The sequence below is a fragment of the Nycticebus coucang genome, chromosome 11 (genome assembly GCF_027406575.1).
Source record: "Nycticebus coucang isolate mNycCou1 chromosome 11, mNycCou1.pri, whole genome shotgun sequence".
Classification (NCBI taxonomy): Eukaryota; Metazoa; Chordata; class Mammalia; order Primates; family Lorisidae; genus Nycticebus; species Nycticebus coucang.
This window is the reverse complement of record NC_069790.1, coordinates 101,311,205-101,334,332: the sequence shown is the minus strand read 5'-3', so window position 1 is coordinate 101,334,332 and position 23,128 is coordinate 101,311,205. Positions and strand designations below refer to the sequence as shown.

The 23,128-nt window shown below is 44.4% G+C and overlaps 2 protein-coding genes across 6 annotated transcripts in view; both read right to left on the bottom strand.

The window, feature by feature from the left end:
- Positions 1-869: 869 nt before the first annotated feature.
- On the bottom strand, positions 870-5,471 carry LOC128560384 (uncharacterized). 2 transcript variants are annotated; one of them, XM_053553978.1, is made up of 6 exons: positions 4,685-5,471; positions 4,076-4,150; positions 3,507-3,557; positions 2,904-2,992; positions 1,661-1,782; positions 870-1,072 (listed from the first exon to the last, which is right to left on the bottom strand). In XM_053553978.1, exons 1-6 carry the CDS (start codon positions 4,967-4,969, stop codon positions 888-890), a joined length of 807 nt encoding a protein of 268 aa, XP_053409953.1. In that variant the 5' UTR covers positions 4,970-5,471; the 3' UTR covers positions 870-887. The 2 variants fall into 2 exon arrangements, 1 of the variants encoding a protein (XP_053409953.1); XR_008372944.1 differs by lacking the exon at positions 1,661-1,782 and having other exon boundaries at positions 3,507-5,471.
- Positions 5,472-11,286: 5,815 nt separating this feature from the next.
- KLHDC10 (kelch domain containing 10) overlaps positions 11,287-23,128 on the bottom strand; it is a 70,071-nt gene continuing 58,229 nt past the window's right edge. For all 4 annotated transcript variants that reach the window (XM_053553853.1, XM_053553854.1, XM_053553855.1 and 1 more), the window contains 5 exons: positions 22,707-22,791; positions 21,342-21,408; positions 19,962-20,009; positions 17,399-17,538; positions 11,287-16,406 (listed from right to left, as the gene is read on the bottom strand). In XM_053553853.1, the coding sequence (XP_053409828.1) occupies positions 16,197-16,406; positions 17,399-17,538; positions 19,962-20,009; positions 21,342-21,408; positions 22,707-22,791 (550 nt within the window). In that variant the 3' untranslated portion in view covers positions 11,287-16,196. The remainder of the gene's footprint in view (positions 16,407-17,398; positions 17,539-19,961; positions 20,010-21,341; positions 21,409-22,706; positions 22,792-23,128) is intronic.

The window sequence follows — 23,128 nt, the reverse complement described above, 5'->3', positions numbered from 1 at the left end:
AGCCACCTGGCTTGGCTCACCCTCTTGCCCCACTGCTCCTCCTCAGAATCCCTCTCCACAAGCCGTGGAAGGGCCGCACCCCAGTACTGAGTGGGTCATTGGTGCCCTTGCTGCAGGAACTGGCCATCGTCTATGCCCTGGTAAGAGCACTCCTTCCACCCTCTCCAAGGTCAGCAAGGGCTGGAGGTGCCTGGGTGGGTGGTGCTGCTCAGGTTGTCTGTTAAATGTGGCATCAGTGCTCCAGGGTGATCTAACCAGATACCTACCAACCACCATTGGTCTGGCACTTTCCTGGCCACCTTGATTTTATTCTTGTGTTTGATTTGTGCAACCTTTTGAGAGTGGAAGCTCTTGTTTCAGAGGTGAGGAAGGCAAGGCCCAGAAGATCACATTTCTAAGCAGAACTGCTGAGATCTAAACTCATGTATTGTTTAAAGCCCAGACGGCTTTCCTGCAGGGCTTGTGTAACTAAACACCGCCCGCTGGATCCGGGAGCACATGCGTCAGAACCCACTCCACCTGCAAGTTTCCGACTGCGTCCACACGGACCGGCAGCTCCGGCTCAGAGCCCCCAAGTCAGGGAGCACAGCAGAAAAACCAGAGTCTTTTTTCTTTTCTTTCTTTAAGAGAAAGTATGGTGAATCACAGAGAATACTCTTGTGCCTACTACCCAGATTTGTCATATCTTTACATTCTGCCTTGAGCTGGTGTTTAAAAAAATGTTTTCTTAATAAAATTGTTTTAAAAAAGAGGGATGTCAAGAACAAAGACACCAAAGTCTTGACTCTTCCTAAGTCTGCCATGCTGGTGCTGCTAGATCAGTTCCCTGGGGCTGCAATAACAAAATATCACAAGCTGAGTGGCTTAAACAACAGAAATTTATTCTTTCACAGTTTAGAGGCTGGCAGTAGGAGATTGAGGTGTCGGCAGGGTTTGCTCCCTCTGAGGGCTGGCAGAGAGAATTGATCGATGCTTTCTCCCAGCTCTGGGAGTCTGCTGGCAGCCTCTGGTGTTCCTTGACTGACAGGGGTATCATCCTGATCTCCACCTTCATCTTCACATGGCGTTCTCCCTGAGTGTATGTGTGCACACGTGTCTGGGTTTAAATTTCCCCTTTTTGTAAGACATCAGTCGTATTAGACCAGGGCCCATCCTAACGACTTCCTTTTAATTTGATTACCTCTATATAGAGATCCTATTTCTAAACCAATTCACATTCTGAGGTGCTGTAGATTGGGACACCAAAGTATATTTTCTCTTCTTTCTTTCTGTCCTTTTTATTAGAGACAAGGTCTCATCTGTGTTGCCAAGGCTGGAGTGCAATGACTATTCACAGGCATGATCACAGCACACTGCAGCCTCAAACTCCTGGCCTCAAGCAATCCTCCCACCTCAGTCTCAGGAGCTGTGACTACAGGCACATACCACCATGCCCGGCTCTTTGCTGTATCTTTTTGGGGAGGAGGGGGACATAAGGATATAGCCTTATCCTGCCATGTGGGAGCTGATTTGGGGCAGTATTATACAGAGCGCGAGAACTGTGTTTATAACTAGCCCAGATGGTGTAGATTGTATCCCACCTCTGAGCACTCACAGGTAATTTCACAAGCTGGCTGCAATTCACACCCATATCTCCCATCAGAGCAACCTGTCAACGCACATGGCTTGGTTAAGACACATTTTCCAGGTGTCACAGGACAATTCAACATGTGGCAGGTCATCCTTGGCTTGGCAGGTACAGACAAGCCTCCAGCAGTCACATCAGAAAGCTCTCCAGGAGACCTGAGCACACCAAGAGCTTTTCACTTTTTTATTTTGTCTCTGTGCCAATGATCCCACACTAGACATTCCACTGGGGTAATTCCAACAAGAATTCTCCCAAGATCTATTGCCCAAAACATACTTACTGTCTGACACAGCCATTTATATTCCTTTTAGAGTCTCTTTTCGCATTGCTGACTTCCAGAAAGCTAATTAATTATTTTAGACACCACTATTAAATTGACATAGTGATTAATCTGATAATCCTTTTTATGAAATTACCTCTGAAATGCTAACTTTTCATCTTTTGAAACTCACTGTGTAAATTAACTCTGAAGATTACATTGTACCAGCTTTGGGCTCTGTAAATCTTAATGGCAGTTTTTTGCCAAAAGCAATAAAAGCTGTCCTGAATTTATCAGGTCAATCAGGAAAAAGGCAGGCAGGCAGGAAATTGAAGGTGACTCATGCTGCATGCGTAGGTTTCAACTGATGGAACTGTTAGAACCTGCTGTTACTGGTTAGATACCGTGGAGAACAGCAGCAGCCACAGGAAGCAGAGGGGCACATGGAGCCCCTGGTTGCAAGTATCGAGGCTCCCTACATGAGCAGAGCTAGTGTGGTTCTACAAGCTTCCTTCTCCTCTCCCTATCCAATCCCTGCATCTCCTCCCAATGCCGCTGGCTGAGTCTTTCAGTGTGGCAGTTGCCTTCCAACATGTGGCCTGAGCCCACAGAAAGATGCCTCACAGACCATGCTCAATCCCCAAAAGCCCTTGGCATGGGGTAGGTGCAGGAGCAGACCTGGGATACTGCTCTCCCCTCTGCTTTACATAGTGGGCAGGGTCCTGGGCCTCTGGATGACTTCAGTTTCTTCAGTCATGTTTATGAACACTGTCTCATAGGACACGTCAAGCCTGGCTGGGGCTACCAGGCCTGGTGGAAGGAGCAGTACCCACCTTTGGTATTTTTTAAAGTTAGTTTTCCTTTTTAATAGTAACCCCTGTGCATCCCATTGTGTGCCTTACTAGGAGTGTCAATCTCTTTTATGGCTGTGGCACTTTCCACTGTTTGGAAAGTGGCCCCATTCATCCTTCCCTTCATCCATCCATCCAACATGTGTACTGAGTACTTACAACATACCAGGCTCGGCGGCGCCTGTGCCTCAAAGGAGTAGGGCGTGGGCCCCGTATGCCGGAGGTGGCAGGTTCAAGCCCAGCCCCAGCCAAAAACTGCAAAAAAAAAAAAACCTGCAAAAAAAAAAAAAAAAAAAAACAGACTCTGGGGAAAATAGATCAAGAACAAGGCAATTCTGGTCCCCATGGCACTGTCATTCTAATAATCAGATGGATATTAAGGATCTGCTGTTCCATTCCTTGGGAAGTGGAATGGGCAGGAAGAGGACTGTAACCAGGGGGCTCAGAGAAGGCCTTGCTGGCTGACTGGCCTCACCCTCGCCCTGGCTCTGCTTCATTGAGAGGATGCCATTAGAATAAAGGACTGAGAAGGTGAGGAAGCTGAAGGAGGAGCATGCCAGGCGGAGGAGCAGCCATGCTGGGAGCACACCTGGCCACTCAAAGTGGTCCCTGTGGTTGGACTGGAGTGAGCCAAGGGACAGTGGTAGGAGGTAAGGTCACAGAAGTTTGGAATCTGACTGTGGCCATGGGAAAGCTGGATAAACGGGGCACCTCTGGGTGTTTTGCTGGGAAAAGCAGGCTTGCTGCCTCCTTCCTATTCCCCTCTCACCACTGTTCCGTCTTGGAGGTGTCTCAGGCAGGCCACAGTATCTGAAGACCCCTGTGAAAAGAAGCAGCCTGGGACCTGGTTTCCTGTAATTAGCTAGCTAACCTGGAGAAACTGAGGTTGCAGGGCACCTCCACCCAGCTTCCCACAGGTGGCCCTGCTGCTGCTTCTCGTGGCTCAAACTACACAGATCAGCTCAGTTTTGCCGGGGCATGATGTGCACCCCCCTGCAACATCCCTTTGTGCCCGGTTTTCTCCTATCCTTGGGCACACAGGTAAAAGCCAAAGCAGGAGAGAGCCCCTCCCTAGGAGCAGATGGGCTGATTCTGGTGATGGAGGGACCTCAGTAATCTATACAAAGCCTGAACCTGCCCAAGGTTTCTGACACCCTCACATTGCTCTAAAGAAGACAGACCCAGGGTGTGGAAGGCTTTGGTCAGCAAGGGCTTCAGTCAGCAGCAAGAGAGCGACACAGTGACATTTCTCCAGGAGGGGCTGGGGATACACTGCTTTGTGATCCCCCCCACCCAATCTCATGCAGGCGTTATTCCCTTGATCTATCACACTCACACCTTCAGCAAAAGGATGACTTTCTGGTAGTCGCCATCCCACATCAGGTGTCTGTCTTCCCCGGGAGGAGACCAGATCTGAAGAAGGAAGGACCAGAGCACCCTGGAGGTCTCCAGGGAGCACAGAGCAGGAGCAGTCAGGGAGCAGCTGGGAACAGTGGGACTCCGTGCTTCACACAGGACCTGCTTCTGGGCCTGGGTCCCTGGGGTTCTGGGTCCCCCTCCGTGTGGTTGCCCCTTCGCTAAGCTGCCTCATGGAAGGGTTTTCTAGAAAGGGCCAGCGAGGTGTGGGTGGCAGTCAGAGCTCTGGCATCTGTTTTCTGCTCCCTGGGTTTAAAGTTGACAGCAAGTATGAGTGCTTGGATTTTTGGTGCGTCCCCAGGCCCCATCTGCCACTCCACTGAGGGTGCCTGAGCCCTCTCCTCCGTCTTGTTTCCCCAGGCCCACATCCTGCTCCAGAACGACCCCCTCCCCCCCATGCCCACGGGAAGGGTCCTTCCTGTCGCTTCTCCAGCGAGCCTTTTCTTCCCCATCAAGTCACCCTCACAGCAAACTCCCCGTGGGTTGCCATGGAAACAGAGCATTCTTTCCTCCTCCCTCCTCGCTGTTTACCTTGGTCGGGGACTGCGGCAAAATCCAGCCAGTCGCTGACGGAGCGGAGCGTGGAGGGCGTGGGGAGCGGGAGGAGGGAGCCCGCGGGCCCCAAACCGGATCGCTCCGGTTCTGCGCGGCTCCCTCTGGCCTGGGGGCTTCTCCACCTCCGCGCAGTGGGCTGCGCATCCGGGCTTTAGTGCAGGAGTCTGAGACCACCTCTGCTCTGACCCGTGTCCCTCTTTGCCAGTGCGTGGCGCCAGCACAGCTTTGGGGGTCCTGCCCTGGTTGCAGGTTGTCCCCCATTCAAGGGCGCCCTGTTGAGGTGGGGGTGATGGGATCCACAATGTAGCCCTTTGCCCGTGCGCACCTTGGGCCCTGCGGCCTGCCACCAGCAGCGGGTCCGGTTTCCGCGCACGCTCCCGCAGCGGCCCTAGGGTCCTTTGGGTGGCTGTCTGGCTTAAAGCTACCCACTGCTCTTACAGGAGAAGTCACCCATTTATCCCAGCTCCAGGTGACCTGCCGGGCTTGCCTCTTCCTGGGGGCTCCCCTGGCTCCTGCCACATGGCTTCCCCGCTAACAGAAGCCACCGAAACTGGGCCCTGCCCGGCACGCTCAGGTCACTGATGTAACTTGGGGTACACTTTCTCGCGACTTCCAAGCTCCCGTCGTCGGCGAGGCTCAAGCTAACTTTCTGCTCCGTGGGCCTTCCGCGCCTGGTTGCTCGGTGGCCGTGCCCGGGGCTCGTCCCCTCCCCAGCGCAGGGCACGTGCCCGCGAGTGAGCGAGCCCGCGAGCCGCGGCGTGGGGCGGCGGGGCCCCCTCCCGGCCGGTCGCCGCCAGCCGGCTCCCCGCTAGGGGGAGGCAGAGCCCGGACCGCCTCTTCGCTTCGCCTTGGCGCGAGCACGAGGCCATCTTGTCGCATACTGAAAACCGTGACCCTTTCGCCCCATGGTGCGCACTGCGGCGGCCCCAGCGCACCTACTCCAGCCCCGAGCCCCACCTGGAAGCCAGGGGTGACCTTCGCCTTCCTGCTTGCCCTTTCGTAAGGGTTTTCTCGGTAACACTGTGGCTCATCTGCCCCCCCCCGCTGCCGGGCCTAAAGGATGAACGGTTTAGGACTTCACAGGACTAGAGACATGGGCACTCTAATCTGGGCTTTGAAGGGTCTGGGTTAGCTAACTCCCTTGGCAAACCATTTACCTGGTCTTGCCTTGGCCTACAAATCTGCCAGATGGGGATAATACCTCTAGGCCTATGATCCATGGCAGGGAGGCAGAGGCTGGGCTCTGAGGACGGGGTGGGGGTTGGGAGGGAGGTTCATCGGGTGTAAAGCCAGAGTTCTCACCGTGGTTGCCTAGTGTGCAAACAGCTTTGAACAACCTCCCTGCTCATAGTTCTGTGGACCATATGTCTCTGTGGGCAGCAAGTACAAATCTGGGTAGTGCAAGGGGCAAGGGGCAAGGGGCAGAGGCTGACATCCTGAACCATGACCTTGGCTGTTTCTGGGCAAGGTTTAGGTAGTTAGTGAAACCCAGATGCAGCAGAGGCCTGGACAGCCTAGATGTATTTTTCTGGGGTTGGTAGAATAAATAAGTCAGCTCCCTGACTCTGGGGTGAGGGGGGTTTTGGACACTGTGGTAGTCACGGTGAGGGCTGCCTCAATTCTCACAGCCAGGCAGCTTTAGCTGGAAGGTTCAAGGAGGATAAACTGACCAGCCTAGTCAGGGGACGTAGGTTGCATGATAGCTGCCTTCTCTACTTTTCACAGGTGGTATCTGCAATTCTGCTCTAAAACCCCTGTTCTCTGTGAGGTCCCAAAGTAGTGGCCAAGACTCCCAGCTGTCTCTGTCTTTCTCTCCTCCCTAGTTCTGGAGCTGGGATGGAGTGGTTACTGCCCTCCATGGCTGAGCTGGGCTGGGCACTTTCCTTTCTGCCTGGGCTGCTTGAGAATCTTAGTGTCTGAATGTCTCACTTTCACATTTGAGACTGTGAGGCCGGACCCTAGGCTTGTGTAGGATTATCGGATTTGCTGGGCCTGCTTTGCATGTCACTAACAAGCCCTGCACCTCCTCTCAACTGGCTGTGGAGTGTATGGAAGAAAAACTTCTGCCCTACTTGAATGTTCTTGAGGCTGGGCACAGTGGCTCACTCCTGTAATCCTAGCACTCTGGGAGGCCAAGGTGGTAGATTGCCTGAGCTCAGGAATTCCAGACCCGCTGGAACAAGAAGGAGACCCTGTCTCTACTAAAAATAGAAAAACTAGCCTGGCACTGTGGTGGGTCTGTGTAGTCCCAGCTAATTGAGAGGCTGACGCAAGAGGATCACTTGTGCTCAAGAGTTTGAGGTTGCTGTGAGCTGTGATGCCATGGCACTCTACTGAGAGTGACAAAGTGAGATTCTGTCTCAAAAAAAAAAAAAGTTCTTGCTTGATTTTATTAGATGGTGAGGAATAGGCTTTGGGCAGTAGGTTAAACCACAACTTAAAACTTGACAGTGTTTGTCAAAATCCTCTCCCTCCTCTCCATTTTTCCCTTCTTCTAGCTTCCAGGATTGGTTTTTAAATCAAAGATTACCAAGGACCAGTCAGGCTGCATCCAAATCAATGAGGAACCTGAAAATATGAATACTCCAGCTGCCCCCTTTGAATCACCCAATCCTTTGCAGCCTGCCTGACTAGTCAGAAGAGAACCAGACTCTAAGTATTTTGAAGATCTAAATTGAAAAAGCTGTGAAAGATTCTTGAAAGAGGGGGAAAAAGTAAAGAAAAAAACAAACAAAAAAACCCCAGAAACACACTTAAAAACCCACAGTTTCTACAGCAACCCTTCTTCCTTTCCATGTCAGTCTTAATACTGTAAGCTCTTTGCACTGTGTTTTTTAGTTTTCTTGTTTTTTTTTTTTTTTTTGATAGCTACCTTTACAGCTATAATTAATATGCTTATCTGGCTACTGTTTCAATTTGAGACATTTTATAGATTACCTTCCTGCCACAGAGAGGAGGATTCAGCTAGCTCACTCGCACCACCACTCTGCCCTCCTTCATCCTCTTATGTTTAGTTTCTTTATTAACTTTGTAATTTTTATTTATATTTATTTATTTATTTTTTGAGACAGAGTCTCAAACTGTTGCCCTGGGTAGAGTGCCATGGCATGATAGCTCACAGCAACCTCCAACTCAGGCTCAAGTGATCCTCTTGCTTCTGTTTGTCTATTTTTAGTAGAGATGGGGTCTCGCTTTTTGCTCAGGCTGGTCTCAAACCTGTGAGCTCAAGCAATCCACCTGCCTCGGCCTCCCAGAGTGCTAGGATTACAGGTGTGAGCCACCAAGCCTGGCCTCTAATTTTTATTTTATTTATTTATTTTCTTTTGAGATAGTCTTACTTTGTCGCCCTCGGTAGAGTGCCAGGGTGTCATAGCTCACAGCAACATCAAACTTTTGGGCTCAAGCAATCCTCCTCAGCCTCCTAAGTAGCTGAGACTATAGGCACCTACCACAACACCAGGCTATTTTTTTAGAGACAGAGTTGCCCTCTTGCTCAAGCTGGTCTGGAACTCCTGCCCTCAAGCAATCCACCTGCCTCAGCCTTCCAGAGTCCAGCCCTAACTTTGTAATTTTTAGTAACTTTTATTTCTTGTTCCATCAACTATAGAGAACAATAGTCAATACCTATATAATGTTTAGTATGTGCAAGTGTCATTCTAAACACTTGAGTATGTCTGTTCAGTCAAACCCACAATAACACCAGGAGACAGGTTACTATTTCTAGCCCCATTTTAGGGACAAGGAAAGAAGTGCTGTTTTACTGTTATGTTGGTGGTTCTGCAAAAGGGAAAGGAGAGAAGCTTGTGTGGTTCATCTGCCATCTTTACACTGAGTTCAAACAGGGCAAGGATTGTTTGTTCGTTCTGACTTTTGTGGTAAAGTCCCTTGCTGAACAATTAAGTATGACAATAATAAGTAAGGTAGCAAAGCCTTTCATCTTGGCTAGCTGGCACTGGCCAGTTAGCTCAGCTGTGGAACAGGGATTCCCAGATGTCTTAAACCAGCTGAATCAGAATTAGCTGAAGTGTTTGTTAAAATAATACACCTACTAAAACTTAATCTTTGGGATTTTGGAGTAGGACTCCATGTGTAATGAGCATGCATCATGGTTTTGAAACCAGTGGGTCATAGGTGGTCCTGTCAGTTGGCCTTCGTCTATTCCCTACTCCATTTTTCAGCCCTCTTTTTCAGAATCATACAAGTGAATATCCAGCCAGTGATAACTCACGAAGGAGCTATCTGGCTTGTGTGGTAGACCTCTCATCACAGTGGGATTAATGATCTTTAATATCAAGATCAAGGTGAAGAGATAAGGCTAGTCCAGTCCTAGTGCTATACACATATGGTACTATTATGCTCCAGGGCTTTAGCCAAATATACTAAATACAGAAGGTTAGATCTGAAAGTGACTTTGGGGATTGTCTAGCCAACCTCATTTGACAGATGAGTAAGCAAAGACTCAGAGAAAACTAAGTTGCATACAGAACAGGACTATTACAGACTGAGCCAAGAGCAGAATCCTGGTCTTCCACCAGGATTCTGGGTTATCTCTTTTGAGAACTGCATTGTCTTACAGGGGTCCTCAAACTTTTTAAACAGGGGCCAGTTCACTGTCCCTCAGACTGTTGGAGGGCCAGACTATAGTTTAAAAAAAAAACTATGAACAAATTCCTATGCACACTGCACATATCTTATTTTGAAGTAAAAAAACAAAAACGGGAACAAATACAATCACACCACCTCATATGGCCCGTGGGCTGTAGTTTAAGGACCCCTGGATAGGTAGCCACTAGCCACATGTACCTATTTACATTTAAATAAATGAAAAACTAAATCAAATTAAAAATTCAATCCCTCAGTCAGCTACATTTGAAATGCTCAATAGCCACAGATGGCTAGTGGCTACCACTATCTTGAAAAGTACAGATAAGTTCTTGTAAGAACTTTGTAAGAAGTTCTACTGGTCCAGTGCTGGGCTAGAACCTGGACTTTTCATTTGAAGGTAGCTTAGAAACTGGATGGTTTTATAATGTCGTCTCCTTTCAAGCAATTACTGCAGATTAACTACAAGAAAATGCGGTTATACTATTCCATTGTAATAGCTTAGTAATAGCATTTTGACAAACTAGAATTTTGCACATGTTTAACTGAAAGAACAAAACCACCCAAACCAACTAAGCCACTTGAATCCCCTCCCCCTAGGCCAAAATAGGGCTAGATGCCTTAACTAAGAACTGAACCAGATGCAAATAAGAGTCCATTTCAAAGCTGGTCTAAAGACTAAAAGGAGGCTCTGCGTCCGTAGCTCAGTGGTTAGGGTGCCGACCACATACACTGGGGCTGGCGGTTCGTACCCAGCCCAGGCCTGCTAAATGTTGACAACTACAACAAAAAAATGCCTGGGCATTGTAGTGTACACGTGTAGTCCCAGCTACTTGGGAGGGTGAGGCAAGAGAATCACTTAAGCCCAAGAGTTTGTGGTTGCTGTGAGCAGCGATGCTACGGCACTCTACCAAGGGCAACATAGTGAGACTCTGTCTCAAAAAATAAACAAACACACAAACAAATAAATAAAAGACTAAAAGGAATGAGATTCATTTCTTATTCCTGGTAGGTTGGAGGGGAGTATATTTTACAGAAGGGAGGAGAAATAAACCCAAGGTAAGAAGATTGCTCTGTACTGATAAATGTAAAGGATTAACTGTAAGGTAAATCCAAGGGTAGAAATTTTTCTCTTTTTCCTTGTAGACTTATATTGTAATTGGAGGGTGTTTTGTTTGTTTTTTGCAGTTTCTGGCCGGGGCTGGGTGTGAACCTGCCACCTCCGGCATATGGGGCCGGTGCCCTACTCCTTTGAGCCACAGGCACCACCCTGGAAGGTGTTTTTGATCCAATAAGTGGCCAATGGAAATACTGAAAAATAAGAGGCATATATGCAATTCTAGAAGGGAGCCCTTAAAAGTGACCAGACTTAAGAGTGTTCTTGTCTATTCTGGACTTAACAGACTTGGGGAAACGTACTGCTAGGGTGGGATTAGAGGTTGGAGCATCACAAAGTAGAGGTTTTAGAGAAGGAAGAATCTGGAAGACCAAGGCCAGAGCTAGGAACTGTGGTTTCATCCCCTAAAGACCCCTACGTAAGACTCAGCTCCCCCTGGGGCTTTTTCCTTGGATCATAAAATCATAGAACTTTGCATGTATAGGGTCACATTTTCCTTTTTGAATTTGTTATCCTCTCCCAATCTTCAGGAAAGCCTTGTTATACCCATATACATGTGTATAGCAGTGGTTTGGGGATATAGGATAGGGTAGGGAGAGGGCTGTCAGATGTGGCCTATTCCACAGTTGCTCCTTTGCTGATGTCCTTGTGGAGGGAACTATTGTCTAGGGGTTCCAGATGGCGAGCAGAACAGGTAGAAGAACTCACAGAGGGGGTGTGGAAGGTGGGTGATTCACAGATATTAGAAAAGCTGTGGTGGGGATGGTGGAGGTACGTGGGACTGATGCTTACGTCATGCAGACGAGCTTACATACGCACAAATTATAGTCAGACAATCAAGGTGGCCTTGAACCAGTACATCTGGGTAAGATTTATTGATCAGATTGTTTTAGAAAACCAACAGCAAAACACTGACAAGATACATAAATACAGATTGGACATTTTAGGGTAAATTCACTATATTTCCTACTTGTGTGTAGGAAACCAGGTAAGGTGGAAAAGCTGTCCTGATCATATGGCATGCACACCAGACTGCAAAAGGACATCCACACTATTTAACAGGACGGTGGCAAATAGCTTTAAAATAAGGCAAGCATTGTGTGTAGCCCAACCATACCCTGTAGGAAGAGCAAAGCCTAGGCTCACCCCTTGGAGACTGCGGCTCAGAAGGAGGCTTTCCTTTCTTGCCCAGATCCTTCCAGTAAATTTGTCCCTGGCAGGTGCCTTTGTAGGGAGATGCCTGTGCTCTTCCTGCGCAGACTCTGGTATAAGTAAGTGACTTTGGAGAAAGTCAGAGTGTTTTCTGATGCCTCCTTTGTATTCTAAATGTGTAACTAGTAAAACAGCAAATACTACCGCTTGGTGAAATTGTTTTTTTTTCCGTCTGAAAACTGTTTCTGACTCACCTTGTACGCTGAATAAGCAGGGCCTTTAAAAAACTTCTAAAACATTTTTTAAAAAATCAGAAACATGAAAATTACACTAAAAAGATGGTATCACTTTTGAAGCACAACTCAGGACTTCTGTTCATAACACCAGACTAGGGAAGAGGTCGCTTTCCTCTGATTTTAATGACCTTAGAAGAGAAATGCGAAGGCTGGGCATGATCCAGTGGTGACAGCAGTGGGGGTATGGAACTTCACTGAGCCTACTGCAGGCCTTGCCAATGCTCCTAGGGTTCCAAGCATATTTGGGGAACCAAAGCAAATTAAGTTAACAGTGACCAGTTTGGGGAGTGCAACTTATGATCACAGGACCATGAACCCTCCTACATGAGCTCAATACCAGAAAAAAAATCTTAAAATAATGAAAATGGCTTTTTGTGCTATATCAGAATGCTGGCAGGTAGATCAGTAACCTGTGCCACTTTCTAAACATCTGTAAGACCACATAAAAACAAATGGGTTTTACTGAATCATAAGACCAACACAGTCTTAGAGGATAATTCAACCTTTCCTATATGCCAAGCTATATGACTGGAAAAGGTATCTCCTAAGGAAGAAGCAAGACTCCTTCAAGATCAGAGGAAAAGCAAGTTTTTCAAGAGCCAAAGGAATGTGCTCAAATAATGGAATTTCCCCTGCAACATACAGCTTTTTCTGCCTGTAGGTGCTAAGAGTTCTTTGGTGTTTGTAAGAGAGACAGCCTAGAACTCAGGGCAGGAGATTATGCTGAAGAGTAACATCTAAACTCAAGATTACCACCCATGGTACCTAATTTTAGCATTCAACTATAATTGTTCAGACTGACCAATTATAGGTAATCAGGCCGCTTACATGTTCACTGATTTCCAGCCCCTCAGAGATTCTTCCTTTTTCTTTTCTAACTACTCATTAGCCTCATTCCACTGGGAAAGAGGTTCTTAGGGGAAAGGGATAGGGAGGAAAAAGAAATGTAAATGAATCAGCTGTTGATAGAAAAGCTGATACACTGATTATCTAAGGATTTCAATTATCTGTGCTTTATTCTTGCTACTCTGGATAACCAAAGATCACGGTTAACATATCTTTTGCTTAAAAACGTTAATATATTCATTATACTTTTAAATCTAGCTATGTAAGGGCATGAATGGTTTCAAGGAAATTTTTACATCACATCATTAGGGCACTAACAAAAGAAGATTCTGACAGTGGAAAGGGTTTTGTTTGGCCCCTGAAGCATAGTTAAAATTTCAATTATTCTGCATGAGTTTATAGTTTTCTAGGATGTGGCAAGTATTTTATTAAATGAAGAAAGCATCAGTGTCTTCGTTTAATAAAGTATTATATTCCCAGATAAATTAGTATATACATGGGAGAACTGATAGTATTAAATACTAGGTTTTAATTTTCCATTTAGGAAACTTCTTACATGTGGACTTCCTTCTGCTGAGGCAAAGAAACGTAACAAGTCATGCAGACAGGAGATAGAACAAAGATGACTGGGGAAAAAAAATCTCAACTCTAACAAACCCAAGGGACAGTAAGTCTCTAAGCGTTGGAGTTTAAAAACATGGACTTGAAAATCCAGCTTTACCAAGAGTTGGTTTAAACCAGCTGATCACATCTAAAATTCCTGACATGATTTAACTCTAAAGTAATGAGCTGGCTTCCCTAAGATAGGTACAAAAAAAGTGGCATATCTGCTTTATAGTTGCACCCTATATACAATCTGTATATATCCATATGTGTTTCTATATATTGCACTTAAAGTTACAGGACTGTAGCAAGATGGCTGGGAGCACCTCAAAGAGGCAAAGAAACAGCAGGCATAAACTTTCCTAAATCAAGGAAACAGTGTCAGGAATTCTTAGTGCTGGTTATAGGTAAACCAAAATGCCTGATGACCTCTTGTATAAAATTCCAGTCATCTACATTTCAGTCATAACACAGTCTCATTTGGCATCTAGAACGTGTGCACATGTGTGGCTCTATAGCACTCAGCGCTGGTGATACCATGTCATTTTCACTAGTGTTAGATTAAAAGACAGTTTAGACCAAGGATGTGCACTTTTATGAAACCGTCATGCACAGATCTGCCTCCAAAGTCTACTTCAACGAAAAGTACCCTCAGAAGGCTTAGCCAAGAGTGCTAGCAAGTGTGGATGGAACCAGACCACATCTCTCTCCAGCTTCCTGGTGTAGGAGAGCTGGAGACCCACTAATATCCCAAAGACCAGGGAAGTCTAAGCACAGAGGCTGAGCATTCTGTCTTTGGTCCCTATATAAATCCATGATAAAAATCCTCTCACCACCCTAGACAGCCTGACTTTTAAGTTGTGATGTATTTTCCACCCAACTTGCAGAGACCAGGCTGGAGTCAGCAGCGAAGCTCTGATTTGGACCAGCGGAGCTGCTCAGACTGCCTTGCTCTGGAAAGAACTCTTCAGAGGAACAAGTCTGACAGTGGGTGGCGGAGGTTAAGTGGCACACAGACTGGTAATGACAAGATGTGGGTGGATGACCACTAGAGGAGCTGCTCCTTTTCCTGCCTCTCTCCCACATTCCTCACTCCCTAAAGAGGACCTAAACTCACAGATGGGTGGTTATTACAAGACTTTGCAGAATACAGGCACCATTTACTCAACCCAACACGTACAGGATGTTATAATAAGGCCTAGAAGTTAGGAAACCACGTCTAGAGGCCATGGTTTTCTCTTTTCCAGAACTGAACACCAGATAGTATAAATTTTTAGCCTTAACTCAAAAGGTGATTTTAAATCCACACATAAGCTAACGAGATCCCTTCTGGGAAGAAGGAAAAAGAATAACTTTAAAAGCTATGTGAAAAAGAGGCACTTAAAGGAAAAATGTGTCCCAAATTCCCCAAGTGAGTGAACTGCTGTGAGGTGGCCTGCAAGGAATCAGCACTGTGTCCTCTGGTGTGCCTTCAGCACCTACGGACTTCTGAATGCTCATGGCCAGCACTTGCTCAAATCCTCTAGCAGCTTGATGGCAAAGCAAGTGAAAATTTAGATCTTTTTTCTTTATAGAAATAAAAAAATACACCAAAACAAAAACTAAAATTTCATACCAAAAAAGGTGAATGATCCTCAGTTTCATTCCTTCCTCATGCTAGTTTTTAAATGATACTTGGTTCTTTAGGAAAGATGACTTGTGGCTTTCCCCCAAAAACCTTTTAGCTAATTCTAGACAATTGCAGCACCATGCACATTGAAGCACATAGAAAAGGAGGCAACGAGCTCAGGGAAAATTCAAGGACAAACTGCCTAAGAAACTGGCAGGTACATGGTCCAGAGATTTAAAAAGCTCTGAAAAGAAAATGGCCAACGTGGCAAAGACCACGGCCTGAGCAGAAGCCAAGTTAACAGCCCGAAGGGTACAGCTCTTTCTGCCCAGCTCTTCTCTGGCCTCTCTCACAAGTATGTGTTTATGTGTCAAGGCATTTACACCAAACATTTAGGGTCTATAAAATTCCCCGCGAAGAAGTCAGAGATACCTAAAACTATTAACAAACATAGGGGAATTTCAAAACTGTCAGAATGAAGAACTTTGTCCACCATAACGTTTTCAATTTGAAATACTCTTGATGCCGTGATTTCTGAGAATCACATCAAAGAGCACGAGCACGTCACACTTGGCAGTCTTTCAACTAGCCAGCTGTAACCATCGGTGGCACCATACGGATGAGAAAAGAAATCACTAACCAGGAGTCGCTGAGCTGCTTATCTTTCCTTTAAAGCCAAAGGATTGGTTTGAATATCCATGCAGCAAGAAGTCAAGCGCTGCTGCCATTAGATCAGCTACTGAATTAGATGCACCGTGAAAAAGCTAATTTAAACATCTAGGCTTCAATATAACCTGCAGGACTCTCAAGGTTAGCCTTCTCATTTTACCCTCTAAACTTCTTCATGTTGCTGGAATTTTCAAAGTTTTGATTTAATGTTTGTTTTTATTGATGATGCTTTAGTTTGTAGAACATTGGTTAACATGGTTATATGTTCAGAATTCCCTTAAAAATTTTTTTTTAATCTTGATTCATAACATTATTAAGGTACTTTCAGACTTCTCCTCAACTCCATCGAGAAAGAAGGAGTGTGTATGTGTATATGTGTTGGGGCAGGAGGAGAGAGGCAAAGAAGGAAGCACATGGGAAAGTGAGATGTCCATAAACTTAAAAACCAATTTACGGAAAGGCATCTGATGTATTTTCTGAATAAGGCCTTGATCAAGGTAACCAATCCTCTTTGTAGCACATTCTACACTGCCCATAAATAAAGGAGTCTTTTTAAATTAACATTTCCAGTATCAATGACCAGTCCAGACATCCTCATTTCAAGCGCTCGATGAGTCCCTGTGTGAGTCCAAGGTGCAGAAGCTGTGTTCGGGAGAGGTTTGCTAGGTTAGGGAAGGCCGCGAGCAGCTTCTCCCATGCCAGTTCCAGCAGGCTAGGTACCACCAGCCAGATCTTAAACAGTGACCCAGTCCGTTTGTTTTCATGGATGTTCACCACTCCTCCATGAATGTACATGCAACCAGCCTATGAACAAACGGCAGTCAGAAGAGCACAAATTCAAATGGGAGAGAAACAGATACCAAGGCTGAACAGTCAGCACTACCCACCCAAAAAACATAGTAGGCTGAATGAAGATGAGGTGAAACAAAAAGAATTTCTCACGGATCTCACAGTGTAGACATCAAGATGGTTTAAATAATGAAGAAGTTACTAAGGACTAAACTATAGATTTTTTTTTTTTTTTTACTTCAACAACAAACAACTTCACTTTCTATTAATTAACATTAAACTAAGACTATATTGAAGTATCCAAAGTACCAAATACTGGGAAGAGAAAGATGAAAATTAAGGGCTTTGCCTTCAAGAAATTAGTAGGGTCTTCAATATTATGGTATCCTGGGGGCAAAACGAATTCTGCCCTCCCAGGAAACACCTTTAAATCACTGTCTGGGACCTGAATGCCAGGTGTAGCATTTACACCTAGCATTCATTTATGTTATTTTTTTCCATTTATGTTGTTCTGGTTTTTTTTTTTTTTTTTTTTGGAGACAGTTTTTCTTTGTTCCCCTCAGTAGAGTGCTATGGCATCATAGCTCACAGCAACCTCCAACTCTTGGACTCAAGTGATTCTCTTGCCTCAGCCTCCCAAGTAGCTGGGACTACAGGTGCCTGCCACAATGCCCAGCTATTTTTTAGAGACAGAGTCTTGCTCTGGCTCAGGCTGGTCTCGAACATGTGACCTCAGGCAATCCACCTGCCTCGGCCTCCCAGAGTGCTAGGATTACAGGCATGAGCCACCACACCCAGCACTATGTTCTTTTAAATTTGGGTATGATGCTTTTTTCTCTCCTTTGCTCAAAGTAAGGGCTAGCTTTGGAAGGAAGTTTCAAAACCACAATCTTAATCCAAGACTTACTGATACTAGGATCTTTTTTTCTTGCTAATACCTCTAAAAAGATTAGAGATTTAAGGAAGCAAGGCAACTATGTAAGGAAGATATGAAAAGAAAAACTTACTGGTGTAACAGCAGCACAGTGAAAATAAACTGGCTCTGGCATGGTAGCTGGGAGCTTTACCCATTGAAATGTCTGCAGATTCAATTTCCAGATATCTCCCAGGATTACTTCTCCATTATAGCCCCCACAAATAAATACATCTATCAAGAAAAGAGAAAGCCAAGGTCACATAAAGGAAAAGAACCAAAGTTTATAGTAGATCACATGGCCAGCTGACACAGATCTGTTCAGTGGATTGCCCCTACCATAGAGGAATTCGTTGTACAGTCTCTTGTGCTGCTTTCTTGTTCTTCAGTAGAGTTAGGACACTGTCAGATTCTTTATTGAGGTTAAGGGTATAAGCCTCCAAGGAGACTTCATGTCAGGGTTCTCAAATTCAAATACCTACAGGTTCCAGGCACAAAAAGTAAACCAACGAGAGGGTCCAGGAAAAACAAAAAGAGGTTTGGGGAATACAAACAAAAGTGCTCATCCTCTAAAAGAGGTGATGGCTATGCCCACTCTGGCTATTTGATACCATGGGGGAGATAAGGCTGGCAATTGCTACATCTGCCATTTTTTCAAAAGAAGCTGAAAATCTGGATTTTTTTTTTTTAAAGAAACACTTGATTTTAATACACATATGGACCACAAAACACATCTGCAAGCCACTAGCTTGAAAATTCTTTAAAATAATGTCATGGGCGGCGCCTGTGGCTCAGTCGGTAGGGCACCGGCCCCATATGCCGAGGGTGGCGGGTTCAAACTCGGCCCCGGCCAAACTGCAACCAAAAAATAGCCGGGCGTTGTGGCGGGTGCCTGTAGTCCCACCTACTCGGGAGGCTGAGGCAAGAGAATCGCTTAAGCCCAGGAGTTGGAGGTTGCTGTGAGCTGTGTGAGGCCATGGCACTCTACCGAGGGCCATAAAGTGAGACTCTGTCTCTACAAAAAAAAAAATAATAATAATGTCCTAAAAAAAATAAAGTAAAATAAAATAATATCCTACAAAGAATATATAAGAATATCTGCTCACACAGACAAATATCCTTCATTCAACCTGACATTCAACAGGAGGAGAAGCATTCACTGCACTGCTTAGTTTGGGGGCATAAAAGAGGTTCTTTCAGGCTTTCTTCAGCCCAAAGAGGACAATGAAAATCCATTTGGTCTCTACAGTTCTTTATTAGAAACAAAATTTTCCAAAAATGAAACAGGTTTTTTGTTTGTATGTGTGTGGTTATTACTATTATTTTTTTTAATTATTATTTTTTTTTTGTAGAGACAGAGTCTCACTTTACCACCCTCGGTAGAGTGCCGTGACGTCACAGGACTCACAGCAACCTCCAGCTCTTGGGCTTCCACGATTCTCCTGCCTTGGCCTCCCGAGCAGCTGGGACTACAGGGGCCTACCACAGCGCCCGGCTATTTTTTTGTTGCAGTTCGGCCGGGGCTGGGTTTGAACCGGCCACCTTCGGTATATAGGACCGGCGCCCTACTCACTAAGCCACAGGTGCCACCCTGTGTGTGGTTATTATTATTTTTGTGTGTGTGTGTGAAATCAGTTATTATTTTTGTGTGTGTGTGTGTGAAATCAGTTATTTTATATTACAAGACAACTTGTAACAAAGGCTGTGTTAAACTTCAAACTACAAGCCCAGAACTAAGACTGAATTCCATCTGTATGGTGCTTGGCCTCAAAGAATTAAATAAATAAGAGCCTTAATTCAGATCTAGATCAAGTTTAAACCAATACTTAATTAAACTATAAAATTCACTGGAAAATTTTTATAGCTAGGATTTAAGGAAAACTTTAAAGTAGAGCTCCATTCTCAGAGAGGCAAAGCTGAACAATGCCACTATCTATAAATCTTATCCCCAAAGCAGAAGCGTAATAAAAACTATCTCTGTACTAGAGATGGCAGATTAATCCTAGTTAAACCTGAACTAAGCTGCTGAAAGGATACAGGCTGTCTAACTCATTTAGATACACTGTCCTCCCAGAAAAATTTAAGGAGCTATATCAAACTATAAAATAAGATGGAAGGTTATCCAAAGAGGAGTCATTTATCACATTTAGATAAAGCAGCTGCAGCTGCTTTCTGATGCTATATGATGCCTTTATCATAGTATGGCCAAAGAATGAGTTAAGAGTTCTGTTTGGCATCAGCCAGAACAGAATCAACTTTATGAAATAACACTCTGAAGGAGTTTTTACCATTTCAGTACCATGTTCAGTGAGGTCCCCATTGTGTAACTATTCCAGATTATAAGCACCACCCACTATAATCACAGACATCTGCTAAGGCGTGGTGCTAGAAGATCAGCGGGTGCAATTAAGAGTTTATTTATCACAAATTTTTGAATTGTTATAATTGAGGAAATCCAAACACTATACTACTTTACTTTAAGAAAATTGCTAGGAGATAGGCATAACTCTATGTGTTTCCCTTTAAGTTTAAACTACGAGAAATAGACTCTCCCCAAAGTTTTGTTCTCTCTTTTGAGGAGCTATCATTAGGAAATAAGACATTTTTAGCAGATGCAATTACCGAAATAGAAACAAAATGTTATTTAGAATCCTTACCATTTTTTATCTGAACGCAACTGTGACACCTTCGAGCTGCAGGAAAACCTGCCAAACACATAAACACAGAAATTCTATTATTCACAGAAAGACTGGGAATCATATTACTATAACACAGTGAAAGGGCATACTATGAATAACTCAAAACAATTCCTTTGTTGCATTAAGCAAACCATTGATTAGTCCTTCCAAATTTCAAAAGCCATCAGAAGTCTCCTCATAACAGTATAGTATTGGCCAAATGCAGTGGCTCACTCCTGTAATCCTAGCAGTTTGGGAGGCCAAGGTGGATGGATTGCCTGAGTGGGACCAGCCTGAGCAAGAAGGAGATCCCGTCTCTAACTAAAAATATAAAAACTAGCCCAGCATTATTGTGGGTGCATATCCCACTTGGGAGGCTGAGGCAAAAGAATTGCTTGAGCCAAGGAAGGTGAGCTTGCTGTGAGCTATGACACCACAGCATTCTAGCCTGGGGCAACAGAGTAGGACTCTGTCTCAAAACCAAAATAAAACAAAACCAATCAAACAAAAAACCAAAAAAATAAAACAGTGCAATGTTAAGGTGCCAGGGAAACAAAGTGGAGGAGGGGCACAAGGGTTACTAGTAGCTTTCCCAGCCTTTTACCCACAAAAAGGCAGGTAGATCTTGATTTAAGCTCTTATTTCTTATCCCATCCATATTTCAAACATTTCTGCCACAAAATTCAACAATCCCCATTAAAAGTCACTTTGTTCAGGCCAGGCACAGTAGCTCATGTCTATAATCCTAACACTTTGGGAGGCTAAAATGGGAGGATCTCTTGAGGCCAGGAGTTTGAGGTTGCTCTATGAGGTAGGTTAATGCCATTGAAATCTAGCCCAATTGACAGAATGAGACTCTGTCTTAAAAAAAAAAAAAAAAGTCATTTTGCTCAATTGCTAAAAAAGAATAACAGTTGGGTTAAGAAATACAATATTGGCCCGGCATGTGGCTCACGCCTGTAGTCCTAGCACTCTGGAAGGCCAAAGCAGGTGGATTGCCTGAGCTTAGGAGTTTGAGACCAACCTGAGCAAAAGTGAGACCCCATCTCTACTCAAAATAGAAAAGCTAGGTGGGCATTGTGGTGGGCACCCGTAGTCCCAGCTACTTGGGAGGCTTAGGGAGGAGCCTAAGAGTTTGAGGTTGCTGTGAGCTATGATGACACCAGGGCACTCGACCCTGTGGTAACACAGTAAGACTCTGTCTCAAAAAAATAAAGAAAGAAAGAAATACAATATTTGCTAATAACATTTAAACAGATATTTTACTTGCCATATAACTCAATAAAGTTACTTTTCCCTTTCCAAAACAAGTAAAAGTATAATATACATTTGTTAAATGAATCAATACTTTTAATTTACCTATTTTTTCATGGGGCTTTGTTGCAATTTCCTCCCATGCATTTGTTTCAAGGTTGTATGCATGGATCTTGGAGAAAAAAAGAATATATACACATAGATAAATAATTTTAGCTAGTGTGAAAAATGGATTTTTAAAAAATACACTTTATTTTTTAGAGTAAGTTTACATTCACAGCAAAATTAAACAGAAGGTACAATGATTTTCTATATAGAAAACTAGACTTCTAATAACAGCCAGTGCAAACATATATTCCTGATAGAAAAGTTTTTCTTCTTTTGTTTTGCTTTTCTCTGATCTTTCCTAATTCTAATGTAAGGCAAAACACTGAATGAGGCAGTTGAAATTAAGCACATATATGATCTTAATTTTTTAAATTCACAGAAAAAAATGAAGGAAAAAGTTGGAATAAGAAACAGAAATGTGGGCGGCGCCTGTGGCTCAGTTGGTAAGGCGCCAGCCCCATATACCGAGGGTGGTGGGTTCAAACCCAGCCCCGGCCAAACTGCAACTAAAAAATAGCCGGGTGTTGTGGCGGGCGCCTGTAGTCCCGGCTACTTGGGAGGCTGAGGCAAGAGAATCGCTTAAAGCCCAGGAGTTGGAGGTTGCTGTGAGCTGTGGGAGGCCACGGCACTCTACTGAGGGCCATAAAGTGAGACTCTGTCTCTACAAAAAAAAAAGAAACAGAAATGTACACAATTCCTGATTTTCTTCTGCATGCCTTTCTACAATTTCCACATTTTCTACAATGAACATGAATCATTTTTATAACAGAAAAAAGCAAGTGTTGGTAAGGAAACATGGGAATATAGTTTTGACAAAACTTGAAAAGGACTATTAAGGTTCCAAAGCGGACCAGGAGCTCTGCAGTCTAATCTATATTTTCCCTGGGATATGTAACTATAACATTTTAGAAATGCCACAGGGATGGATAAATTACAGCTTTCAGATCTCGGCTTTCTAAAGTTAGTGATGATCAGCCCAAAACAAACCTGTTCTTTTTAGTTACACAGCATTGACAATGTTAGGGATGACATTCTGAGAATCCTAGTTCCAATTCCAATTAGTTCATCCATTTAAGTTACTCTATTTTCCTTTCAGTCATTTCCCTCATCCAGCATAAGGGGATAATTTTCATAAAGTATGCTCAGTGTGTGAAAAATGCAACTGTCAACTAGAAAGCATAAGAGGGGCACAGAGTCTGACCTTAAAATATAAAGAACTTCAAATACAAAATAGGTGTTGATGGGTATGCTGCTCAAAAATAAAAACACATAAAATAACAGGATCATCTTGCTTAGTGTGATATATGCCTCTCTTTATCCTTCTCCCTCTCCCTTTTTATTCTTTTTCTTTCTTTTAAATACCTTGTTTAAGGAATAAGCCGTCCAGGAAGTACCACCTCCCAAGATGTAAATCCTCTGCCCATCATGTGCAATTTCATGTCTGTATCTGAAAATACATAATAAAATACATTTGTAATTTGGTGAAAAAATGATCTGCAAGGTTTATTTTTAAGAGACAGAGTCTCACTATATTGCCCTCGGTTGAGTGCTGTGGTGTCCAACTCCTGGGCTTAGGTGATTCTCTTGCCTCAGCCTCCCAAGTAGCTGGTACTACAGGTGCCCCCCACAGCACCTGGCTATTTTTTTGTTGCAGTTTGGCCGGGGCCAGGTTTGAACCCGCCACCCTCGGTATATGGGTCCGGCGCCCCACCCACTGGGCCACAGGCGCCGCCCAACCTGCAAGGTTTTTATTGCATCATTATTTATAATAATAATTCACTGGA